This window comes from Penicillium waksmanii (genome assembly GCF_028829765.1).
Source record: "Penicillium waksmanii strain IBT 27052 chromosome Unknown utg000004l:1.0-5674109.0:1.0-5678898.0, whole genome shotgun sequence".
NCBI classification, from domain to species: domain Eukaryota; kingdom Fungi; phylum Ascomycota; class Eurotiomycetes; order Eurotiales; family Aspergillaceae; genus Penicillium; species Penicillium waksmanii.
Window position 1 is genome coordinate 4,273,748 of NW_026643251.1, and position 19,073 is coordinate 4,292,820.

Below are 19,073 nucleotides of genomic sequence, written 5' to 3' on the forward strand. Positions count from 1 at the left end.
CAGGAATCACTCTTCTGGGTTCAAGGTAGGGACTGGGAACTTAGGCCTCAACATCGAGATCCGACCAGGGACTGGGACCTCCAACAGCTTCGACGTCGCTCTCGTCTACGTCGGCCTCTTCGGTTTTGACTGCAGCCTCCTCGGTTTTGATTGCGGCATCCTCGGTTTTGACACTGGCCTCCTCAGGGATCTCTTCATCCTCGTCAGTGGATTCGACCTTGATAGGGGACTCGACTTTGACGGAAGCCTCTTCCTTCTTCTTTCGGCTCTTTCGAGCCAGAGTCGATCCCTTGGGGGTCTTGGCGACCTTGTTGCGTGGACGCTTAGCTGGGGTCGAGGGTCCGGCCAGAATACTCGCGGACGACGTCTTTGAGATCTCCTTGATCTTTGCTATTCTCTCTTTAATAGCTCGGGCAGTCGGTCGCGACTCCTCATCTCCCGCTATAATGGCGGTTAGCGACCAGGTCCTTTTGAAAGTGAGGTTTATTTTCCATTTTGGCGAAGACAGGGTAACTCACGCCACAGGGTAGCCATCTTTGCGGTATCGACACTGAAATCATGTGCTTCGATCATCTTCGCGAGGAGCTAGTTGAAGAAATGTCAGCCTACTTTGCATGCTGGAGAGGTCTTGAATAACAGGTGAAGGATTATTGACTTCGACTCGTGAAAGAAAGTGACTGGTTCTCGCCCAAATCTGAGGTTGAAATGAAAGGGATTGGATGGACTTACTATCTGGTCATTCTCAGCCGTCCAGCGCACTTTTGCCGGCATGGTCGCGGTGTTGCAAGGCTGTGGCCCAGCTGTAGACGTGACTAGTAGCGCGTTGTATGGAAATATCCGGGTTGAAGGTTGAGGCAGGGTGAGGTGAGGAAGATTGGAAAAGATGAAGATGAAGAAGATAAAGAAGATGAAGGAGAAGTAGGAGAAGTAGGAGGAGGAAGGAACACGACGAAAGAGACGGAATAGTAGAAGGAGAGAGAGGTTGAAGAAGAGCAAATAGTTGTGACGGAGTGTTGGAGTGTTGATAGCAGCGGATATTTTCGGACTGGGAATGGCAGGAACAGCAGGAACACCACCGGTTAAAATGTCTTGAAGTAGCTAGGTGTCTGGCTCAGATCAATAACGCCAGAAAAGTTGTTCCAGCAAGCCCAAAAATCGGGAGAAGTCAAGTTCAGTACGAAAGACTGTGGAACAAAATTGCAAAGATCTTGTCAACAATTGACCCTCTCTGTATGGGCTTAGCAACGATGCCCAGGCCGTGGATGCACAACCATTGGGCGTGACTACCCTTCTGACGTGAACTAAATTCACGGCAATTTGAAAAGCCGCCCGCTTCCAATGATCAACGAAACTTATGGTTTTAATCGTCAAATCGAACTGCCAAGGCCACATGGTAAAACTTTATCGAACTCTATCCTCAAATACAAATTATAATCAATAGATGAAAATTCGTAATACACTTTGTAAGCAGATAAGAATAATAGGTACCGGACTGTATTCCAATTTGAAGATTTTAAGCTTAATTCTAAGCTTAAATTTTTGGAAGTCAAGTCCTAAGCATATTCACTCAGGTGGTACCGGGTTCGGGTTCAAATTAGGGTTAGGAATTTTGAAAATTTTGAGAAGTCTGAAAATTCTTAAGCCAGGCTCTATCTTTATTAACACTTGTCACCTTAGAAGTTAGAATAAGAGCTCCACCTCTCTCCATTGAATTCAATTTTCTGTTTTGGGACGCGTCTTTCACACTGGCACATAGTTACCTCTAACCACACATGATGCTCAATATTAGTGTGGCCAAAACTACAGCGGACTCGGAAGAATCAATATTGACTCAAGATATTTAATTCTAGGCTAACAAAACACATCCAGAAAATATGCCCGATTAAAAGATTGGTGGCGACACATTCAGCATTCATTCTTCGTTCGACGATGTTCTCTCTTCGGCCTTGGGGGTGCAGACTTCCTGCTTGGTCGCCTTATCGGGCAATACCTCATTTTTAAGATCGATGAGTTCAGTTTCCTGCTCAAACTCTATCTGTGATATCTCAGACGAATCCTGTTCATCCAGAGGTGCGTGGAGCCCCCAGTTAATGGCAGGGGCATCATCGGAAGTCGACTGAGTCATGACCCCGCTATGGATGCTGAAATCCTGTGAGGGGGCAAATTGCGAGTATGAAGGAGTGCCAAAAGATCCAATAATTGAGCCAAGCACTCCATGTCCCGGTGACATTACTCCATTTCCAACATTAATAGGAATTCCATGGTGGATATACGAAGGCACATACGGGTATTGTATGCCAGAAGATGCCATCATTGGGGAAAATTGAAAGAGATCTGACACGTCGGAAAGGCTTTGGCTGTTTTGAAGTTTCTGGCTTCCATGCTCGTGCTTCACAAATGGACCTGGCTGAGACATGTAGTCCGGTGATTCCAGTTTTGGGACAAGTCCGGGGTAAACCTGCGCGAATGGCATTTGGGAATTGCCCTTGACATCTCCTTTTGCACCTTTTTTTTGGCCCCTCCTTCTGGGAGCTCGCTGGGCCGTGTTCGGGCCGTCCATTTGTGAGCGAAATCTGGAGTAACGCATTCTAGCAGCGTGGCCGTTGGAAATTTCGAGATCCTGTGCAACTTTGTTCCAGTCAATCTAATACAAGACATGAAGGTTCAGTCAGCAGATCTATACTATGCAAAATAAAAGAGGACCTACGAGCTTAAGATCAAGTTGTTTAATCATGGAGTAGAGAAACTTGGGAGTCGTGCCTTCCGTGTCCAGTACTTTTGTCCGTTGAACCATGGTCAGATTTTTGAGGATGAACTTAAATTTCACTACTAGTAGTTTTTCAGGAGTTGGAGCTCAGGTTCAGCCTAAAGATATCGGTGAGTGCTGCACCCTTTGTGAACATGATTGAGCTGATATATAGGAGTTTTCTGTGGGTGAATAGATGGAAACAAAGCAGTTAATATGGAGTAAATGAGTGTTAGCAAATTGAAATATCAGAGAAAGACACGCTGGGGTATAACTAACGCTGTTTGCCTATTTTTCTTTATTTTCAAAGTACTGCTCATTAAAACTGGAGGATATGAAAAGGATTTGCCCTACACTCGTACAGAAAATCCGGGAATATGCTCTAGCCCTACCAAGATTGTATTTCTGAAGCTTTGACTCTCAAGGAGCAATGAGCAAAATGCCCTTTGTTTTAGTATCCGAAAAGCTCGGTTGTAAGATTAAGCTATTAGAAATGATTGATAATTAAGGATAATATTACTAAAACCCAACACTCGCCATTTTTCTCTATTCCGCGGAAGGCATGGAATAGTACAAATTCGGCCAATCCAAATTGCTACGAGAGGCTTTCTTTGTAAAGAAAGTTTCTTATTTCTTCCTGGTCCCTGGAGCACAGAGGAGATCTATCTAGGAGTCTAGGACGCCAAGGATAATTTAATGGACTTGCCACTGGGCACAAACAAGACAGTCTCTACTCTCTTGCCATCTAGGTGGTTTCCTTGTGGCGGTAGTCATAGCAAACAGCAGCATGACTAATCTGCCCCTCTTCAAGTTCATGGGCGTTTAATCTAAGGTTGGCCAGACCTCCTCTGGCAGTTTCTCGGGATCGCCGATGCACTTGGAGGAATTTCACTGCTTCCAAAAAACACAAAGGAACGAGAGCATGTCAATTGTCGCAGTCGGTGCTCTCTATGTGGACACTATTCTGACGTACGCCCCTGGGCCTACCCAGCCCCTGTTTAAGGAGCTGTGAAGGGTTAGAAGTATGTCACTGACATGGTCACAGAACTCCACATTGCCCTGAAGAAGATGAAAAATTACGTGCATCACACGTTTCCATAAGGCGAGGTGGGAACTGTCCCAATACCCTCGAAGTGCTACAGCAGCTAGCAAATACGGCATCCGAACATCTTCCGTTAAATTTAGTTACGGTGCTCCCAGCGAAATCGTCCACAGTCTGCCAGAAGATTACGTCCGAGTTAGAACAGTATGTCAATATGCAGCATTGTATTTATCGGGAGGAATTTAGCGAACCGGCTTCGAGTTACATCATCAAAAGCCAGTCAACTGGTAGCCGAACGATTGTGAACTATAATGAGCTTCCTGACATGACTGTGGATGAATTCATTCATTCTGCAAGTAAATTAGCTCCTGGGACGGCCTGGTTTCATTTTGAGGTACGTTTCAGACGAGCGATCCATCTGGTTCCTTTACTATAGGACAGAAGATCTCATGTCGATATCGCTATTGATTTCTAACAACATTCAAGGGTAGGACTCCGGATGTGATTCTTGCCTGCATATGCTATATACGAAAGAATTTCCCTTCTGTTCGTGTCAGTGTTGAGGTCGAGAAACCCGGTCGGGTAGGCCTTCAGGAGTTGGCAAAGGCAGCAAATGTGGTGTTCTATTCAAAATCATGGGCAACTGTCAGTAAAGCATATTCATTCGACACCCTCTTCCGGAAGCCTTTGCTAAAATTTCGCAAAGGTTAAAGGATATTCATCTGCAGAGGCATGTTTGCTGGAGCAATCCACACAGGCACCCAATGCGTAATTATCAACTCGGCCCCTACAATGCAATCAATGCATACTAATATGATAGGACGATTGCCAGATCGCTACTCTGCTGTACATGGGGGAAAGATGGTGCTTGCGCTCTTGAACAAGCCACAGGGAAGTTCGTACATGCTCCAGCGTACACGGCAGAGAATTTTCAGGTTATCGAGTGAGTTATTGCCTTACCCTTGTATGAGATGAGTACCACTAAGATACATAACGGCAGCCCAATTGGCGCAGGAGACACGTTTATTGCTGGAATGCTGTATGCGATGAATTGTAAAGAAAAGGAATGGGATATTTCACAAAAGCTCAAGTTCGCAAATCGCTTGGCAGGTATCAAGGTATCCCAGGAAGGGTTTTCAGGACTAGGTCGAGCAATACTGCCATAAAAAGAAAATTTACTGTGATCAGTTGTCGTCTGAAGGATAAACTCAGAAAAGAAATACTGGAGGTTGCTTTTTTAGAAAATTCGGTGTGGTTGGTTGGACGAGGGCGGGATATCGGTCATGTGATCTTTCATAAATGGGCGGTGAAGAACTAAAAATTATTCTGCCATTTCCCATGGTAACTTTTTTCGGCGGCAGCTTCTTGATCTTCCAGCCTCACTCATTGATAATTGCAACTCACAATGGCGGCCGTCTACAAAACCGTTTCAAAGCAGAAGGCCCGGCAGCCTGTCGAGGACCTAGACGACGAGATGGGTATGGAGATCGAGGAGCTCCTGAACGATGCGGACGACACCACCGACAGCGAAGAGGATGAAGAAGAAGAGGACCGTATCGCTGCGGCGAAGAAGCAGCTTGCTCAAGGATTTATGCCCAAGACGCGGGTACTTATTTTGACATCGCGCGGTGTCTCATCCCGGTAAGTTCTGAAAGTTAATCTGCTGGTAATCATGATGATAATGCTAATCTGTCGCAATTAATTTGATAGTCACCGACACCTCATGGCAGATCTCTGCGCACTCCTCCCGCACACTCACAAGGAGACTAAGCTTGACACCAAGAAAAAGACAGCCGGTTACAACCTTTTGCTGAACTCTCTGGCCGACCTGCACTCCTGCAACATGATTTTCTTCCTCGAGGCTCGTAAGAACGGTCAAGATCTTTACCTCTGGCTCGCACGCCCGCCAAACGGCCCCACCATCAAGTTCCACCTGAACAACCTACACACCATGGCGGAACTTGGTGCTGGGTTTGCGGGCAACTGTCTGAAGGGCGGTAGAGGCCTTGTGGTATTCGACCGGTCATTCGACGAGCAAGGCCCGGACATGGGCGCCGGCGCCCCGGGTAACGAGTATCGTTCTCTGGTCCGTGAGATGCTGCGCGGAATTTTCTGCGTTCCCAAGCGGGGTGTGAAGGGTATGAAGCCGTTCGTGGACCGCATCATCGGCATCTTCGGTGTGGATGGCAAGATCTGGATTCGTATCTATGAGATCCGTGAGTCAGAGAGTGGTGGCGCGAAGAAGGAAGGCGAGGCGACTGTTAAGCCTGTTCCAAAGGGCAAGGACGCCGGTCTTCCAGAGGTCTCCTTGGTGGAGATTGGACCTCGTTTCGTCCTGACCCCCATTGTGATCTTGGAGGGCAGCTTCGGTGGCCCCGTCATCTATGAGAACAAGGAGTACGTTAGCCCGAACCAGGTTCGTCGCGAGATTCGGTTGGGCAAGGCTGGCCGGTACGCGGCGCGCAGGGACACACAAACCGATCGGGTGGCCAAGCGGACGGATCTGGGATTGACCGACAACTCTTCGCGGAAGCCCAATGCTCTAGGTGTACGCGAACTCTTCGCATAAGAGTTTCCTGGTTTTTTTGGGTGCCGCATGCTCCCTGCAGCACTTTCCCTCTGGATATTTCGACTACATGTATATTTGATGCGACGATATCATGGTCTTCTCAGGCGTCAAGGTCAAGTCTTCTAGTGATTAATTTCAAAAGTATCTGGCATTTTATAACAACCCATTTTGCATCAATGTTTGTGTTGGAAAAAATATATGTAGTTGCATATCAAGATACTAGCAATTCCCTAGATGACCTTCTAACTCGCTATAGATTGGCATAGATCTACCGCTTGGCTTTGCCCAGCTTTCTAGTGTGCCCAGGTGAGTTGTAAGGCCCATCCAACAAGGTACAATTTCAAGTTCGTCAATCTGACGATGGTTACTTTAGGTCCCCCTCGAAGACCTCATGCTCGTAGTCGCCCCCTAGCGGAGAAGCACATTCCCCAAGTGGAGCTGCAGGTGGACCCAAAGCGTCGTGGCAGGATCTGGACCACAGATATTACAGTTTGACAGGACCTGTCTGTAGAGGCGGGAAATTCTATTGTTGGGGAATTTGAATATACTGAATTTCCAAAGGATACATAACCACTTAGCCTTAAGTGACGCCCAACCAAATTCATTGCACCAGCGACCGCAGAGCACCAGCAAGAGGGGAAACAGATCAAAATCAGGTCTGGTGGAAGCATCAATTTCGTGGGGGACCACACAGAATAACTAAACAAAGACACGAGAAGCAAAGGGCAAAGAAAACGCGAAGCTCCGACTATCGGGAGATATGTCTGATTCGACACTCCATCTTCCCATGTGTTCTACCAGATCCCGCCTGTGCATTCGTCTTCGCGTCAAATTACAGAATCCATCAAAGACCCCGGCCATTTCAAAATCACGATGTAAAAGAAGAAGAGTCGTTGCGATCGGTCTGACCTCCCGAACCATCTAGCAGCATCCCTGCTTCTGGTCATTTTCCTGCGGGGTGAAGTCGATCGTACGGCCTTGGCCGGGCTGGTTCAAGGTCGAGTCGCCCGAGTCAAGAGCCTTGCTGGAGACGATACGGTAGATTTCTGACCGTCGAGTTAGTGTGCTGCCTAGAACCATGTCTTTGCGCGCCAGGGTAACTCACCTGTGAGGATGTTTTGGAAAGCAAGTTCGACGTTGCTGGCGTCAAGGGCGGAGGTTTCGATGAAAGAAAGGTTGTTCTCGCCTGTTCGTTGTCAGCAACCTAACCCATGACGCCACGGCTCCTCCAGGGGATGTAAACGTACTGGCAAACTGCTTGGCCTCCTCGGTGGGAACAGCACGCAGGTGCCTCAAATCACTCTTGTTACCGACAAGCATAATCACAATGTTGGAGTCGGCATGATCCCGCAGTTCCTTCAACCACCGGTTGACATTTTCGTAGGTCTGGTGCTTGCTGATATCATAGACAAGAAGGGCACCGACAGCGCCACGGTAGTAAGCAGAGGTGATCGCACGGTAGCGCTCCTGACCAGCAGTATCCCAGATCTGTGCCTTGATTGTCTTGGAGTCGACCTGGATCGAGCGAGTCGCAAACTCCACGCCGATTGTGGACTTGGAGTCCAGGTTGAATTCGTTGCGGGTGAATCGACTCAGCAGGTTGGATTTACCAACACCAGAGTCTCCGATCAACACCACTATCCAGTTGTCAATACTATGGTTTATCGTGTATGGATCGCAAACTATTGGAGGGGGTCGCCCGAAGGACACGAAGTGGCGGAGCGGAGGAGATGCGGCAACCGCACGAGACAACGTTACCTTTGAAGAGAAACTGAAGGCAAGTTAGTTATATTGGCGGACCGGTCGAGTAAATCAAGGAACTTACATCGTATTCGTCGTTGGCCATTTTGAGATGAGAGAAAGAAAGACGTGGGGGAGGAAAGAAAAAACAACTGGGGGGGGGTAGGGTGTTAAACGGCAGCGATAGGGAGAGGGTGATTGATGCCTCGCAGGTGGAGTCCCACTGCCTCCTTTAACGGAAATTGCTCCCTTCACTGCATCAGATTTGTTATCACCACTATCCTGCTTATGTAATCCCTCCACACCCCAAATAGTCATTCATGCTGGCGGGCAACCATGGCAAAACATAAGGTAGATATCGACTCTGCTCTCTCCGTACCCTGCTGTCTGCCCTTGGACCTTGGTTTCCCAAAATCGAAATTGTCCCACAATAGATCCATGGAGATCAGATAATTGTGGCCAAAGGGCGGTCACTTTACTTCTTCTCTCACTCGCAGACACACAACACTTCAACCAAAAATTGGCACTATCCCCAAGACCCCAGCACTTCTGCATCCAAGACCCCCGAGTATCACGGTCTCCTAGTTTCATGGAAAGGATCCCTCCTTGTCTAATGTATGGCTCAATCAACTGGATCGGGCTAGCGAACGACTGAAACCATGGCATCTGACATTGAGATGGGAGATGACGGCTCTAACCAGCAGTCAGATGTTGACTCTCTCAAATCAACTGCCCCCAGTGAGCCAGCTGATGAGTATGATGTTGAAGAAATTCTGGCTGAGAGGAAATTTCGCGGGAAAACACAATATCTTGTCAAATGGCTAGGATATCCGATGCATCGGTCAGACTGGGAGCCCAGGGTCAACTTGGACGCGCCAGAGATACTTGCCAAATGGGCTCGGGCAAAGGTTGAAATCAAAGCAAAAAAAAGAAAACCTTTTGATGTTGACGCATTTGAAGAGGATTTGAAACGTCGCGAGGATGAAACGAAGGCACGCAAGAAATCCCGGCAAGCTCGCCGAATTCAAAGAGATAAGAGACTGAAAAGCATCATCAAATGGTCTGATGATGACGACTCAAATCACTGTGCGCAAGACCCGCAAGGCGGCGAAGGTGTCGATGATATTGATGACTTGTTTGTTTCCGCCAGCAGCAAAGATGAATCATCTTCATCTTGCGAGGGTTCCCCGGCCAAAAGTCCTGATGCTACTTCCATCACCTCGGGTCAACCCCCCCACTGGAACCGCCGAAACTCCCATCAATATTACTGAAACCCCAGCAACCAAACCAAGATCTTCTGTCGGTGCTACTCGGGCCTCTCCAGAACGTATCCAAGCTACCACCGGTGTTTCTCAAGCTCCCATCTATCCCACCCAGGATCTTCAAGGTAGACCGAAAGCTTCCCTCGGTGTCAGCCAGGCCCCCCAAAAAACCATTCAACCTGCGGCCGCTACTTTTCAATCTGTTCGAAACTCCACGCAGCCCACCCACTCTCCCAATTCCAACTCCAAGGCATCGCAAGGAGCTGCTCGCAAGACCTCAGCTTCGATGAAATTATCGTCGAATGGGACCAAAAAGATCAATCCTCACCCTCCATCGAATCTTCCTGGGTTTGGAAATGCGAGTCTCGCTCCTGGTGCCAGGAACGCGGCTCATCATGTCAATACTAAATGGCTTGGGCGGGGATCAAGATGGGGAAGGGATCGAGCTCCAGATGCGAGCGAGCTACAACTTTTGAAGCCAGCCGAGTTCACCCCATTGAAGAATCCACAAGTGAAACCCCCCCCCCCAATCACCACACAATTCGCGAGTGAACAGTCAAGTAGATTGGGAGATATGACACCGGGAAATCCTAACCCTTCAAGCACACGCCCTACCGACTCACAGCAGTTACCTACGACGGATAACCCCATGGCCACTTGTTTACCATGGCCTGACCACGCCCCGCGGAATCCTAGATCCATGGATCCGGACATCGGAGTTCCTCGTCTATCTGGCCAGGCAGTCGGTCGAGATTTCTCTTCTCGGGTCAGTAATCCTTCACGTCCCGTTCCTGAGAATCATGGATCTCTTGGGCAATTACCTACAAGGCGATCAATACAGGGCCTCAATCGGCCATTTGGAACTGGTCCGTTAGAAACACAACTGCGGCGGGACCCTTATCGGCAATCAGATCACCTGTGGAATCGATCGAAGGTGTATCACAATCGGTCCCCATCCCCGCCATCCTCGCCATCCCGCAAGATGCCAGCGCAAGCTGATGACTTCCGCCGCAACTCGATACCCACTCGAACCCCCACATCAGGAGCTCACACCAAGTCACATCGGATGAATCCCCGAGATGAGCCCCCGTCAGCTGCAGCTAGATCGGGGCATGCGCTCAATGAAATCGAAATCTCCGAAAAAGAGGAACTCTCGCGAATGCCGGTTAGCATACGAAACCCCGGATTCACACGGTCCACGGGGGGGCTCTTCCTCACGGTCACTTCTGGAACCCAGGAGAGGTATATGCGCACGTGTTTTATGGGCCTGATAAGACACCTGTCGGTGCAGTCAGATTATGCGGCATATCTTTCGAGGCAAGAAGGGACCTTACCAATTCCAGGGCGGAAAACAGCATTTGGTGTGAAATGTGGTTCAAGGATCTATGCAATGAGGATCAATACGCCGAATTGTGCCAAAAGGTAATAGTATACTTTTCAAAGCATCTAATACAGATACTAATATCCATGCAGGCTTCGAGAAATTCTGCCTTCGGCAACTGTTGGATGGAAGGCTTTCAGGATACCAATCCGGGACTCCTCCGCATGGCTCATTATCTACGTCGGAAAAATGTTATGGCCATCTTTTATCCTCAGGACCCAAAGGGAGATGTTTGGCTTGCGTTCTCTCGCGCGTCTCCTGACTTCGACTTTCTCGATCTCAAGTTGGATACTCAAAAAGTCCCAAATGGCACACCTCTTCTTTTGTCTGTGCGTGCGGCGTTACCCCCATTCTCTTCACTGCCAGCTTTTGAAGATACGCCGAACGACATGGGTGCGCTGATTTCTGATGATCCTTTCGCTGGAGTCGAAAAATCTACCGATTCTACGCCTCATATTCAGCAAGTCACAAATGTACCACAAAGTCAGGAAACGGGTGCCCTGGCCGCTTCAATGTTGACCAACCAAGACAAAGAAGGAATTGTCAAAAGTTTCTTTGCATCCACTCTCAAAACCAGTATTAATGACTTAAACAGGCTAAGCGATTCTTCAACAGCGGAGAATTTCTTTCTTTTCTTTCCTCCGGAAGAGGGAGAAGAATTTCAGATCATGCAGAGATGGCTGTCCTGGAATAATATGACCGTCTACTCTAATCGAGACAACAATGGCTGGTCCAGATTTATGGACAATGGCAAACGAGGCGTTGTCATTGTACGTTATCCTTGCACTTGTTCCTTGCTCCTAGGATGGGTTTACTAACACATCATAGTTTCATGAGTCTTTCTCCGAAATTCACTCACAATGCCCGGGAATTGCTAAACTCATGATGGGCGAAGTATTCAACTTCTGGAGCGTCCGTCTATATCGCAAACTTGAGTGGCCGGACCCTCACGGCCTTTGCACAAATGACCATTTCCAACCCCTGTTCCCCAGAGGGGGCTTGATCTTACTCGCCGAGGACATCTTCCAAGATCTGAAAAAAACCACTATTCTCATATACTGGTTTCTCCATTTTCCCCAAAGAAAGGATTGGAAGCTTGTCCTTCCCCCAGACGCCTGGAAACGCCTGCAAGGACAACTTCAGCAGGCAAAAGACGACGAGGAAACCAAGTTTTTGTTATCCATTATCGTCTCAATCAAGAAAATCAATTCGATTGACGAGAGATATCCCTACTTTCAGGAAAACAGCCTACGCCCCAGCGAGATGCATGAACCGAACAGCAACATTGTTTCTCTTCCCATAGCGGGTTATGGTTCCCGCTCCGAGGATGACTACCCGGCGATCCCGAAGGGCCTTTCGCAACAAGAGCGAGATATGGATCATCTAGCCGAAGCGTTTGCAGGTTGGACGCTAACAAAATCAGCTTGCTTTCGGCGAATGATCATTCTTTCATCTGTGCAATCACCACCTCTACGAGAGCGCTGGCGAAGTTGGGGCCATATCATTCTTTTGGAGTCTGATGATTTCTTCACAAAATTCAAAGTTCGCGAGCATGTGATCATGGAAAGCCTTCTTAAAGAAAGACGATTAAGCCAAACCGCAAATTCCCCTGCAGAGACGACCCCAGGTACCCCAGCAACCCCAGCGGATCCTCCAGTCGATGCCGATCCAAGCGACTCCTGGAAGCGGCCCTCCGAAATTCGTCAATCCGGCTCATACAGATGATCTATAAGTTTCATCTAATTTCTGCCCGGCCTTTCTTCCAGTCAAGCTAGACGCCTCCCAGCATTTATTTTTGCTTGCCCTCCAAGTACCCTAGCGTTAGACCATTTTATTAACAACCTAATGATTTGAATGAAAAGCCGATGAAGTTCCTATCAATCCACCAAGAACGAGACAGATGCAGTGTATACGTCGAATGCCTTCTTCTGTCAGTGGATCGAGACACAGCAGAGTGACAAGGTGTAATTACTTGGGTCTTTCGGAGATCCTTTGCTACTCAAAAGACCCCCACGCCTATGAACATACGGCTGCCAGTGCGTCCATTAAATACTAACAAATCCACTATCAACGATTGTCGCAAGAGACATCAACAATACTCAAATAACATAGTTTAGGCCTAGAGTTAAGTAGATCTCCAAAGTCCATTCCAAGTAGAATGTGATCAAGGTGAATTCGGTTGTTGAATCAGGCTCATAAAAGATATGCGAAGGACCGTATAAAAATAAGCTAAGCCACCCTTGAATACCCCATGTCGTCAAAAGAAGAAGAGGCCCCGCAAGGGCAGCAGTGTGGATGAATATCAAATTAACCTAGAGCCCGCTTCCGATACTCCTGAAAATTCGCTGCATGCTCGGAGCTATCATCGCCATCCAACTTTTCCTTCTTCTGCTTGGCTTTCTTGTCGGATCCTGTTTTCTCTTCCCATTTACTCTCTTCGGCGGATATCATTGCGTGAAATTTGCCACCTTGGCCGCGGGCGAGGTAAATCGGTTTCTCTTTGCGATCAGCCACCGCTTCAGTCACGAGAACAAATTTGACGCTTGATCCGGGTGCTTCAAACATGGGGTCGCTAAGGATAGTCTCCATTTCGGTGCGTAAGGCTCGGGCGCCAGTTCCCATTGTGAAGCCATTTGCTGCGATCTTATGTAACGCAGGTGTAGTGAATCGCAGCTCAATGCCAGAAAGTGAGAAGAGGGTAGCATACTGGGCCAGCAGGGAGTTACGGGGCTCGGTAAGAATACGCAGAAGCAAGGGTTGGGTCAATGTCGACAATGCGGCGGTGACGGGAATTCGCCCAATGAGCTCGGGGATGAACCCATAGGTTTGCAAGTCGGTAGGATTCAAGAGGTCCAATGCGTTGAAATAATTGGGCTCACTTCCTGGTCCGGAAGGAGATGCGGATGTGAAAAATGGGAGATGCTTCTTGTATAGTTCCTCCTCCTCGGAACCCGGGATAATCGGGAGAGGTTCCGTTGAGGAGGATACGGATGGGCCTGGCCGGTCGCTCGAACTTGGTGCTGCTCGAACGGGCTGGCCAAAACCCATTGACCCTTTGGATATCCGATCCATGACCACCTTGTGTAAACCCACAAAGGCGCCAGAGAAGATGAAGAGGATGTTGTCCGTACGCACATTATAAACTTCCCCTTTGGCAGCCGGTTGGTTGTTGTGGGGCTGGAATGGCGTGTTCCCCAAAGGGCTGTTGGATGGGTAGGAATTGGGTGGACTTGTCGAGCGAGGGTTCTTTTCTGGCTTTGCCTGAACCTGGACAGTTGTGCCTTCGATGATCTTCAAGAGCGCCTGTTGCACTCCTTCCCCGCCAACGTCTTTCCCATGGCTGACTTTAGCGGCGGCGATTTTATCGATTTCGTCCAGAACAATAATCCCGCGCTCGGCTTGTTCAACATCATAGTTCGCAGCCGCCAGCAGCCGGTGCACACACGTCTCGGCATCTTCACCAATGTAACCAGCCTGTGTAAACGGGGTGCAGTCAGAAATGCTGAAAGGAACCGACAATACTCGTGCAAGCGTCTTGGCCATAAGAGTCTTGCCGACGCCCGATGGTCCAAGAAGCAATATATTGGACTTGTCTAATTGTAGTGGCGAGTTGTCCACCAGCTCACCCCGATCTAAAGGTGTAGTCGCTTGACGGGATTTGGGGGTCGACGGAAGACCAACGGTACGCTGTTGACTAGGGAGCTCATCTATATTGGAAAGGGACGAGTCAGTCAGGCCATATTGATCGAATAGGTCGGCGACCAATACTGTGGAAACATACCGTCTAAGGGATGACTTTCAAAAGCCTCCCTCCGTTGACGCTTCGCCTGGAGCTCTTCTGCTTCTTCCTCTCGTCTTTGAAGCTCTTGCACCCTCTGATAATGATTATATACTGCCACACTTAACACTTTCTTTGCACGATCCTGTCCCACCACAAACTGGTCGAGATATTGCTTCAGAACCCTGGGGGTAATGCGGGGAGCACCAAAGGCCGGGGTCGAAGCCAACGGCCCGGTCGTCGGGAGACCAGGTTCATAGCTACCAGTAAATGGCTGGCTTGTAAAGTCCGACCTGTTGAATTGGGAGGCGGTTGGGAAACTTGTTGAGCTGGTGAGGAGGCGTCTTTCGCCGAGGGATGATAGTGCTGGCCGACATCGGTGTGATCGTACAGCCTCCCGACGAATCAAGGCTAGTGCCTGACGGTGCGAATGCCGCCACAGCATGTCCTGAAGACTGCAGAGCAGATATTGAGTCAAGAATGAACAAGAAATGTGCCGCAAAGTACGAGTTAGAGATGAGGAAGCGATGAGATCAGATAGGGAGCTTTCCCCGCAAGTGATCTTATCGGGCTGAGTCATGCGATGCGATGGGGCTGGGGTGCGCCTGCCCACTCGGCACGTTCGGCGTTCGCCCTTCGGTATATACAAAAGGCAGCTCCGGTGAAGTACCCGCATTACCGGTTTCCCTGGCGATTGTTTATGGGTATTATCCCTTATGATAGTACGGTACTAAATTTTTTTTCTTGATTGCATGGACCCATTTACCTCAAATTACGCCAAGGACCATATCGACACGAGTACCGTACAGTTACTGCGAATGATCTAGCACAAAATCACGCAAGGATCGGCGCTTCTGATACGAGCTGGTGCATATTTTTCCTTCATTGTGCGGTCCTCACATCGTCTGGATAACACTTTATTCTAGAATCCCTCTATCGGATTTCCTATTTGGGTCAATTTCGCGAGGTCCCGGGGTCTCCTTTTGCGTTTAGGCGCTGATGTCATTCAGCCCACGAATACGAACCTGATCTGCAATGCTAAGCCTTGGAAGCAATGTTTGTCTCAATGTGGTAATCTCGTATTGTTATTTCCCTGGTTAGAAACCTTGAATGATAAAATGAACTCGTATATAGCATTTCTCCAGGGCTGTCAGCTCCTTGGCAAAACACTGCCACCGAAGCCAAGTGTAGTATATATATTTCGACTCAAGAGGTTCCAAAGTTCAAGTTGGGGGTGGATCTGAAAACAAGTTCAACCATTCCGTCTAATCATACTCTAGCAAAATCATTCCCAACATGAAAATTTTGAATTGGAAAATTCAAGTTCTCTACTTCTCTTTCTCACTATCCGCGGCTGCCATTGTGGTGCCGGAGCCTCAACATTCAAGTTGTCGATGTCGGCCACATGAAAACTGCTGGCCCACGCAGCAGCAATGGTCGACGCTAAACAACACGATACACGGCAACTTGGTGGCTGTTCGACCCGTTGCATCAGTCTGTCATGCGATGGAATATGATGCAAAGGCATGTAATGCCACAACTGAGCTTTGGACAAACTCTGTCTGGCGTTCAGCCCAGCCAGGCGCTGGACAGTGGGAGAACTGGGAGGCATGGCCCGAGCATCATGAAACATGCTATATCGAATCACCACGGAACAGCAAATGTGGACAGGGTCGCATCTCCTTATACTCAGCCAAGGTTCAGACCAAATTCCATGTTCAAAAAGCCGTCCTGTTTGCAAAATCCCACAACCTAAGACTTGCGATCAAAAACACCGGCCACGACTTTTTGGGCCGGTCGACGGCGCCAGAGTCATTGCAGATCTTGACGCACGAAATGAAGGACATAAAAGTAGTGGAAGACTTCAGTCCTAAGGGTGCTCCCAATCGCAAAAGTGAGGGTCCTGCAGTGACTATGTCGGCCGGCGTGCAATTGCCTGAGCTGTATCTTGCGGTTGCAAAGCACAATAGAACGGTGATTGCAGGATCTTCACATACCGTGGGTGCTGCCGGTGGATATATACAAGGAGGTGGGCATAGTCCATTTGGTGCCTGGAAGGGTCTGGCATCAGACAATGCACTCGAGTTTGAGGTTGTGTCTGCCAATGTAAGTAGACTGTGTCCAATCAAAAACCCCGAAGTCATAGAACTGACCATTCGCATAGGGTACTATTGTCACCGCTAATTCATATCAAAACTCGGATCTCTTTTGGGCCTTGCGAGGTGGAGGTGGAGGAACATTTGGCGTCGTGACAAGTGCCACTGTCCGTACACACCCGGAGGCACCAGTTGTTGTATACAACTTCAACATTACCACCATCGGTGGTGATTCCAGGTTCTGGGACGCCTTCAGTGCATTCCATGCAGCTCTTCCATCACTCAATGATGCCAGGGGCTCTGGATACTATTTTGGACTCCCCAATTTGCCCATTGATCAGAATACCACGGTGTCCACCATTATTTCTTTGCTCATGTTCCCAGAGAAGACGGACGTGAACGAGATTGCCAAGTTATACGTGCCATTGAAGGCCAAGCTCAAGAAGATCGGAGGGGTCAAGGTTGATTCTATGCCAATTCCATTTCCAAGTGTCAACTCGACGATCTTTACAATCCTCCTCGCCGGGTCAGATACCGATAGTACTGGAAGCCTTAGCGCCCTGCTCGTCTCGCGATTATTCTCCAGGGATTTGATGCTATCAGATAGGGGTTTAGAACGGCTGACAGAGGCCTGGAAGAGCATCCGTTGGGATCCATTCTCTTCGTTCACCGGACATGTGGTTGCCGGTCCCGCTGTTGCTGCTAACAAAAATATCGACAGTGCCGTCAACCCAGCATGGCGGAAGACAGTGTCGCACATGTTATTTGGCAGAGGCTGGGATGAAAATGCCACCTTGACGCAGCAGAAGGCCATGATCAAGAATATGACCGATGTGGAGATTCCAATCCTGCGGTCGGTTGAAGGAGAGGACCAGATGGGCGCCTACGTGAACGAGGCGAATGGCTATGAACCTGGGTTCCAGAAAGCATTTTGGGGTGAGAATTATCATCGTCTATACAAAATCAAACAGAAATGGGATCCAAATGGCTTGTTCATTTCTCGCAAGGGTGTTGGCAGTGAGGACTGGGACGACGCCGGCCTGTGCAAGGTCAAAGCCTAGAACAGCAGCCAGGCACGTGGGCTTTTTAGAGTTGGATTGGAATGTTGTGGTATTTGAGTCAAATGTGGTGTTTATAATGTATTTTCTTTGATCTCTAGTTAATTGCAATGAATCTCGTTTTTCTACAACCTCACAGACAGACGAATACCCCTTTAATGTCGAATTTTATTTCATTTGTTTGTTGACCATATGGCAAATGTGTTCATATGGCTGTTCTATAGCCCGGAGGCGTTCCCCGCCAATAGAGGGAGTTTATTTTATACTCGTTAGCCAGTAATGTAAGGCCGGTTCAGAGAATGTGATATCGCGGTGTCCATTTCCAGGACACCTTCAGCTATCATGCAGCCTGTCTGCCCGGCAGCCTCGAGACGGGGACCGGGCCTATCCGCCATCTCATGCATTGTGGCCCACTTGGTAGCCCTTAGCCATCTATCATCTCGGGTCATGGATATCGTGCGAGTTGTGTGGGTGAGAGGAGGTGGCTGTCGGGTGTATGCGGTTGGGTTTGAAGTTTATGCATATTCTTTCACAGTTGCATCATTGATTCGTCTTGAAGACGGGTTGCTGTTCCATCGTTTGCGTGATGAAATTTCGTAGTGCTGACCATCGGTTCGCAGTGGGATTGGCATCGGCGGTGGTGTTCTCAGCTGCCAGTGCGGATTGAGTTGGTAGAGTGGACATCTGTGCCATGTTTTTCGCAAATCGGTCTCGCTCAACCCTCTCCAGCTTCTCCCGACGCTTCATGGCCCCGGGCTTATGACGGAGGGTATTTTGCTTGATGACATTGACTTGACTGACAGCATCATGGGAGTCATCGGCGGCATCTGGTAGGGCATCGGCGAGGGATTCAAGGTTGGCGACCAATTTTTTCGAGGCACGTCTGCGTTTTGGATTTTTGCTGGAACTCTTTGCGATCTTGGATATGAGGGTCGCACGCTTGATCTGCCGCTTATCTCTCTTGCTGGTTCGGAAATCATCCCCGGAGGGGGCAGGTCTGCCCGTGGTCTTTGCCTTCATGGTACGAAGTACCTGCAAGTGAGTATGACGAGAAAGAACCGGACGGAGGGCGAGTTGAAAAGGTGGAGCATGGGACAGCATGGGAGAACACTAGGGGGAAGACATGTGAGGATCAACACGGAAAATTGGCAAGTGCAGCGTGACCGCCTTCCACTTTGACTCACCCTGTGTCCAATCTTCCTCACGTTCTACCGAATTCACGCGGGAATCGACTTGAAAGATTCTCGCTGTGACGTGACCTTCGATCCACAATGGTCGGGTGAACCCTCTCCCTTCACCGGTGACATCAGAAATAACGCTGTTTCTCCAATTGTTGTGATCCCGATCTTTGTTCCTGTCACTCCTCATTGGAGGACCTGCCGTGAATGTTCTCCTCCCGTC

At 48.9% G+C, this 19,073-nt stretch overlaps 11 protein-coding genes across 11 annotated transcripts; 6 read left to right on the plus strand and 5 right to left on the minus strand.

The window, feature by feature from the left end:
* Nucleotides 1-40: 40 nt before the first annotated feature.
* N7481_004408 (uncharacterized protein) lies at nucleotides 41-771 on the minus strand (the record flags this gene model as incomplete). Its single annotated transcript, XM_057263627.1, has 3 exons — nucleotides 41-441; nucleotides 519-585; nucleotides 730-771. The coding sequence occupies 3 exons, from the start codon at nucleotides 769-771 to the stop codon at nucleotides 41-43; spliced, it is 510 nt and encodes a 169-aa protein (XP_057125288.1).
* A 1,141-nt stretch (nucleotides 772-1,912) lies between these two features.
* N7481_004409 (uncharacterized protein) lies at nucleotides 1,913-2,794 on the minus strand (the record flags this gene model as incomplete). The annotated part of the gene is made up of 2 exons (XM_057263628.1): nucleotides 1,913-2,644; nucleotides 2,708-2,794. The coding sequence occupies 2 exons, from the start codon at nucleotides 2,792-2,794 to the stop codon at nucleotides 1,913-1,915; spliced, it is 819 nt and encodes a 272-aa protein (XP_057125289.1).
* An 874-nt stretch (nucleotides 2,795-3,668) lies between these two features.
* N7481_004410 (uncharacterized protein) lies at nucleotides 3,669-4,954 on the plus strand (the record flags this gene model as incomplete). The annotated part of the gene is made up of 6 exons (XM_057263629.1): nucleotides 3,669-3,715; nucleotides 3,792-4,182; nucleotides 4,275-4,433; nucleotides 4,495-4,556; nucleotides 4,609-4,731; nucleotides 4,765-4,954. 6 exons carry the CDS (start codon nucleotides 3,669-3,671, stop codon nucleotides 4,952-4,954), a joined length of 972 nt encoding a protein of 323 aa, XP_057125290.1.
* A 239-nt stretch (nucleotides 4,955-5,193) lies between these two features.
* On the plus strand, nucleotides 5,194-6,357 carry N7481_004411 (ribosome biogenesis protein BRX1; the record flags this gene model as incomplete). Its single annotated transcript, XM_057263630.1, has 2 exons — nucleotides 5,194-5,429; nucleotides 5,499-6,357. The coding sequence occupies 2 exons, from the start codon at nucleotides 5,194-5,196 to the stop codon at nucleotides 6,355-6,357; spliced, it is 1,095 nt and encodes a 364-aa protein (XP_057125291.1).
* A 921-nt stretch (nucleotides 6,358-7,278) lies between these two features.
* N7481_004412 (Rab family GTPase) lies at nucleotides 7,279-8,203 on the minus strand (the record flags this gene model as incomplete). Its single annotated transcript, XM_057263631.1, has 5 exons — nucleotides 7,279-7,403; nucleotides 7,463-7,543; nucleotides 7,605-7,994; nucleotides 8,116-8,128; nucleotides 8,183-8,203. 5 exons carry the CDS (start codon nucleotides 8,201-8,203, stop codon nucleotides 7,279-7,281), a joined length of 630 nt encoding a protein of 209 aa, XP_057125292.1.
* Nucleotides 8,204-8,756: 553 nt separating this feature from the next.
* N7481_004413 (chromo domain-containing protein) lies at nucleotides 8,757-9,368 on the plus strand (the record flags this gene model as incomplete). The annotated part of the gene is made up of 1 exon (XM_057263632.1): nucleotides 8,757-9,368. The coding sequence occupies one exon, from the start codon at nucleotides 8,757-8,759 to the stop codon at nucleotides 9,366-9,368; it is 612 nt and encodes a 203-aa protein (XP_057125293.1).
* A 1,458-nt stretch (nucleotides 9,369-10,826) lies between these two features.
* N7481_004414 (uncharacterized protein) lies at nucleotides 10,827-11,558 on the plus strand (the record flags this gene model as incomplete). Its single annotated transcript, XM_057263633.1, has 1 exon — nucleotides 10,827-11,558. The coding sequence occupies one exon, from the start codon at nucleotides 10,827-10,829 to the stop codon at nucleotides 11,556-11,558; it is 732 nt and encodes a 243-aa protein (XP_057125294.1).
* A 67-nt stretch (nucleotides 11,559-11,625) lies between these two features.
* N7481_004415 (uncharacterized protein) lies at nucleotides 11,626-12,465 on the plus strand (the record flags this gene model as incomplete). The annotated part of the gene is made up of 1 exon (XM_057263634.1): nucleotides 11,626-12,465. One exon carries the CDS (start codon nucleotides 11,626-11,628, stop codon nucleotides 12,463-12,465), a length of 840 nt encoding a protein of 279 aa, XP_057125295.1.
* Nucleotides 12,466-13,047: 582 nt separating this feature from the next.
* Nucleotides 13,048-14,963, minus strand: N7481_004416 (putative ATP-dependent Clp protease; the record flags this gene model as incomplete). The annotated part of the gene is made up of 2 exons (XM_057263635.1): nucleotides 13,048-14,447; nucleotides 14,522-14,963. 2 exons carry the CDS (start codon nucleotides 14,961-14,963, stop codon nucleotides 13,048-13,050), a joined length of 1,842 nt encoding a protein of 613 aa, XP_057125296.1.
* An 851-nt stretch (nucleotides 14,964-15,814) lies between these two features.
* On the plus strand, nucleotides 15,815-17,675 carry N7481_004417 (FAD-dependent oxidoreductase; the record flags this gene model as incomplete). Its single annotated transcript, XM_057263636.1, has 2 exons — nucleotides 15,815-16,624; nucleotides 16,683-17,675. 2 exons carry the CDS (start codon nucleotides 15,815-15,817, stop codon nucleotides 17,673-17,675), a joined length of 1,803 nt encoding a protein of 600 aa, XP_057125297.1.
* Nucleotides 17,676-18,212: 537 nt separating this feature from the next.
* N7481_004418 (FAM207/SLX9 family protein) lies at nucleotides 18,213-18,692 on the minus strand (the record flags this gene model as incomplete). The annotated part of the gene is made up of 1 exon (XM_057263637.1): nucleotides 18,213-18,692. One exon carries the CDS (start codon nucleotides 18,690-18,692, stop codon nucleotides 18,213-18,215), a length of 480 nt encoding a protein of 159 aa, XP_057125298.1.
* Nucleotides 18,693-19,073: the final 381 nt, after the last annotated feature.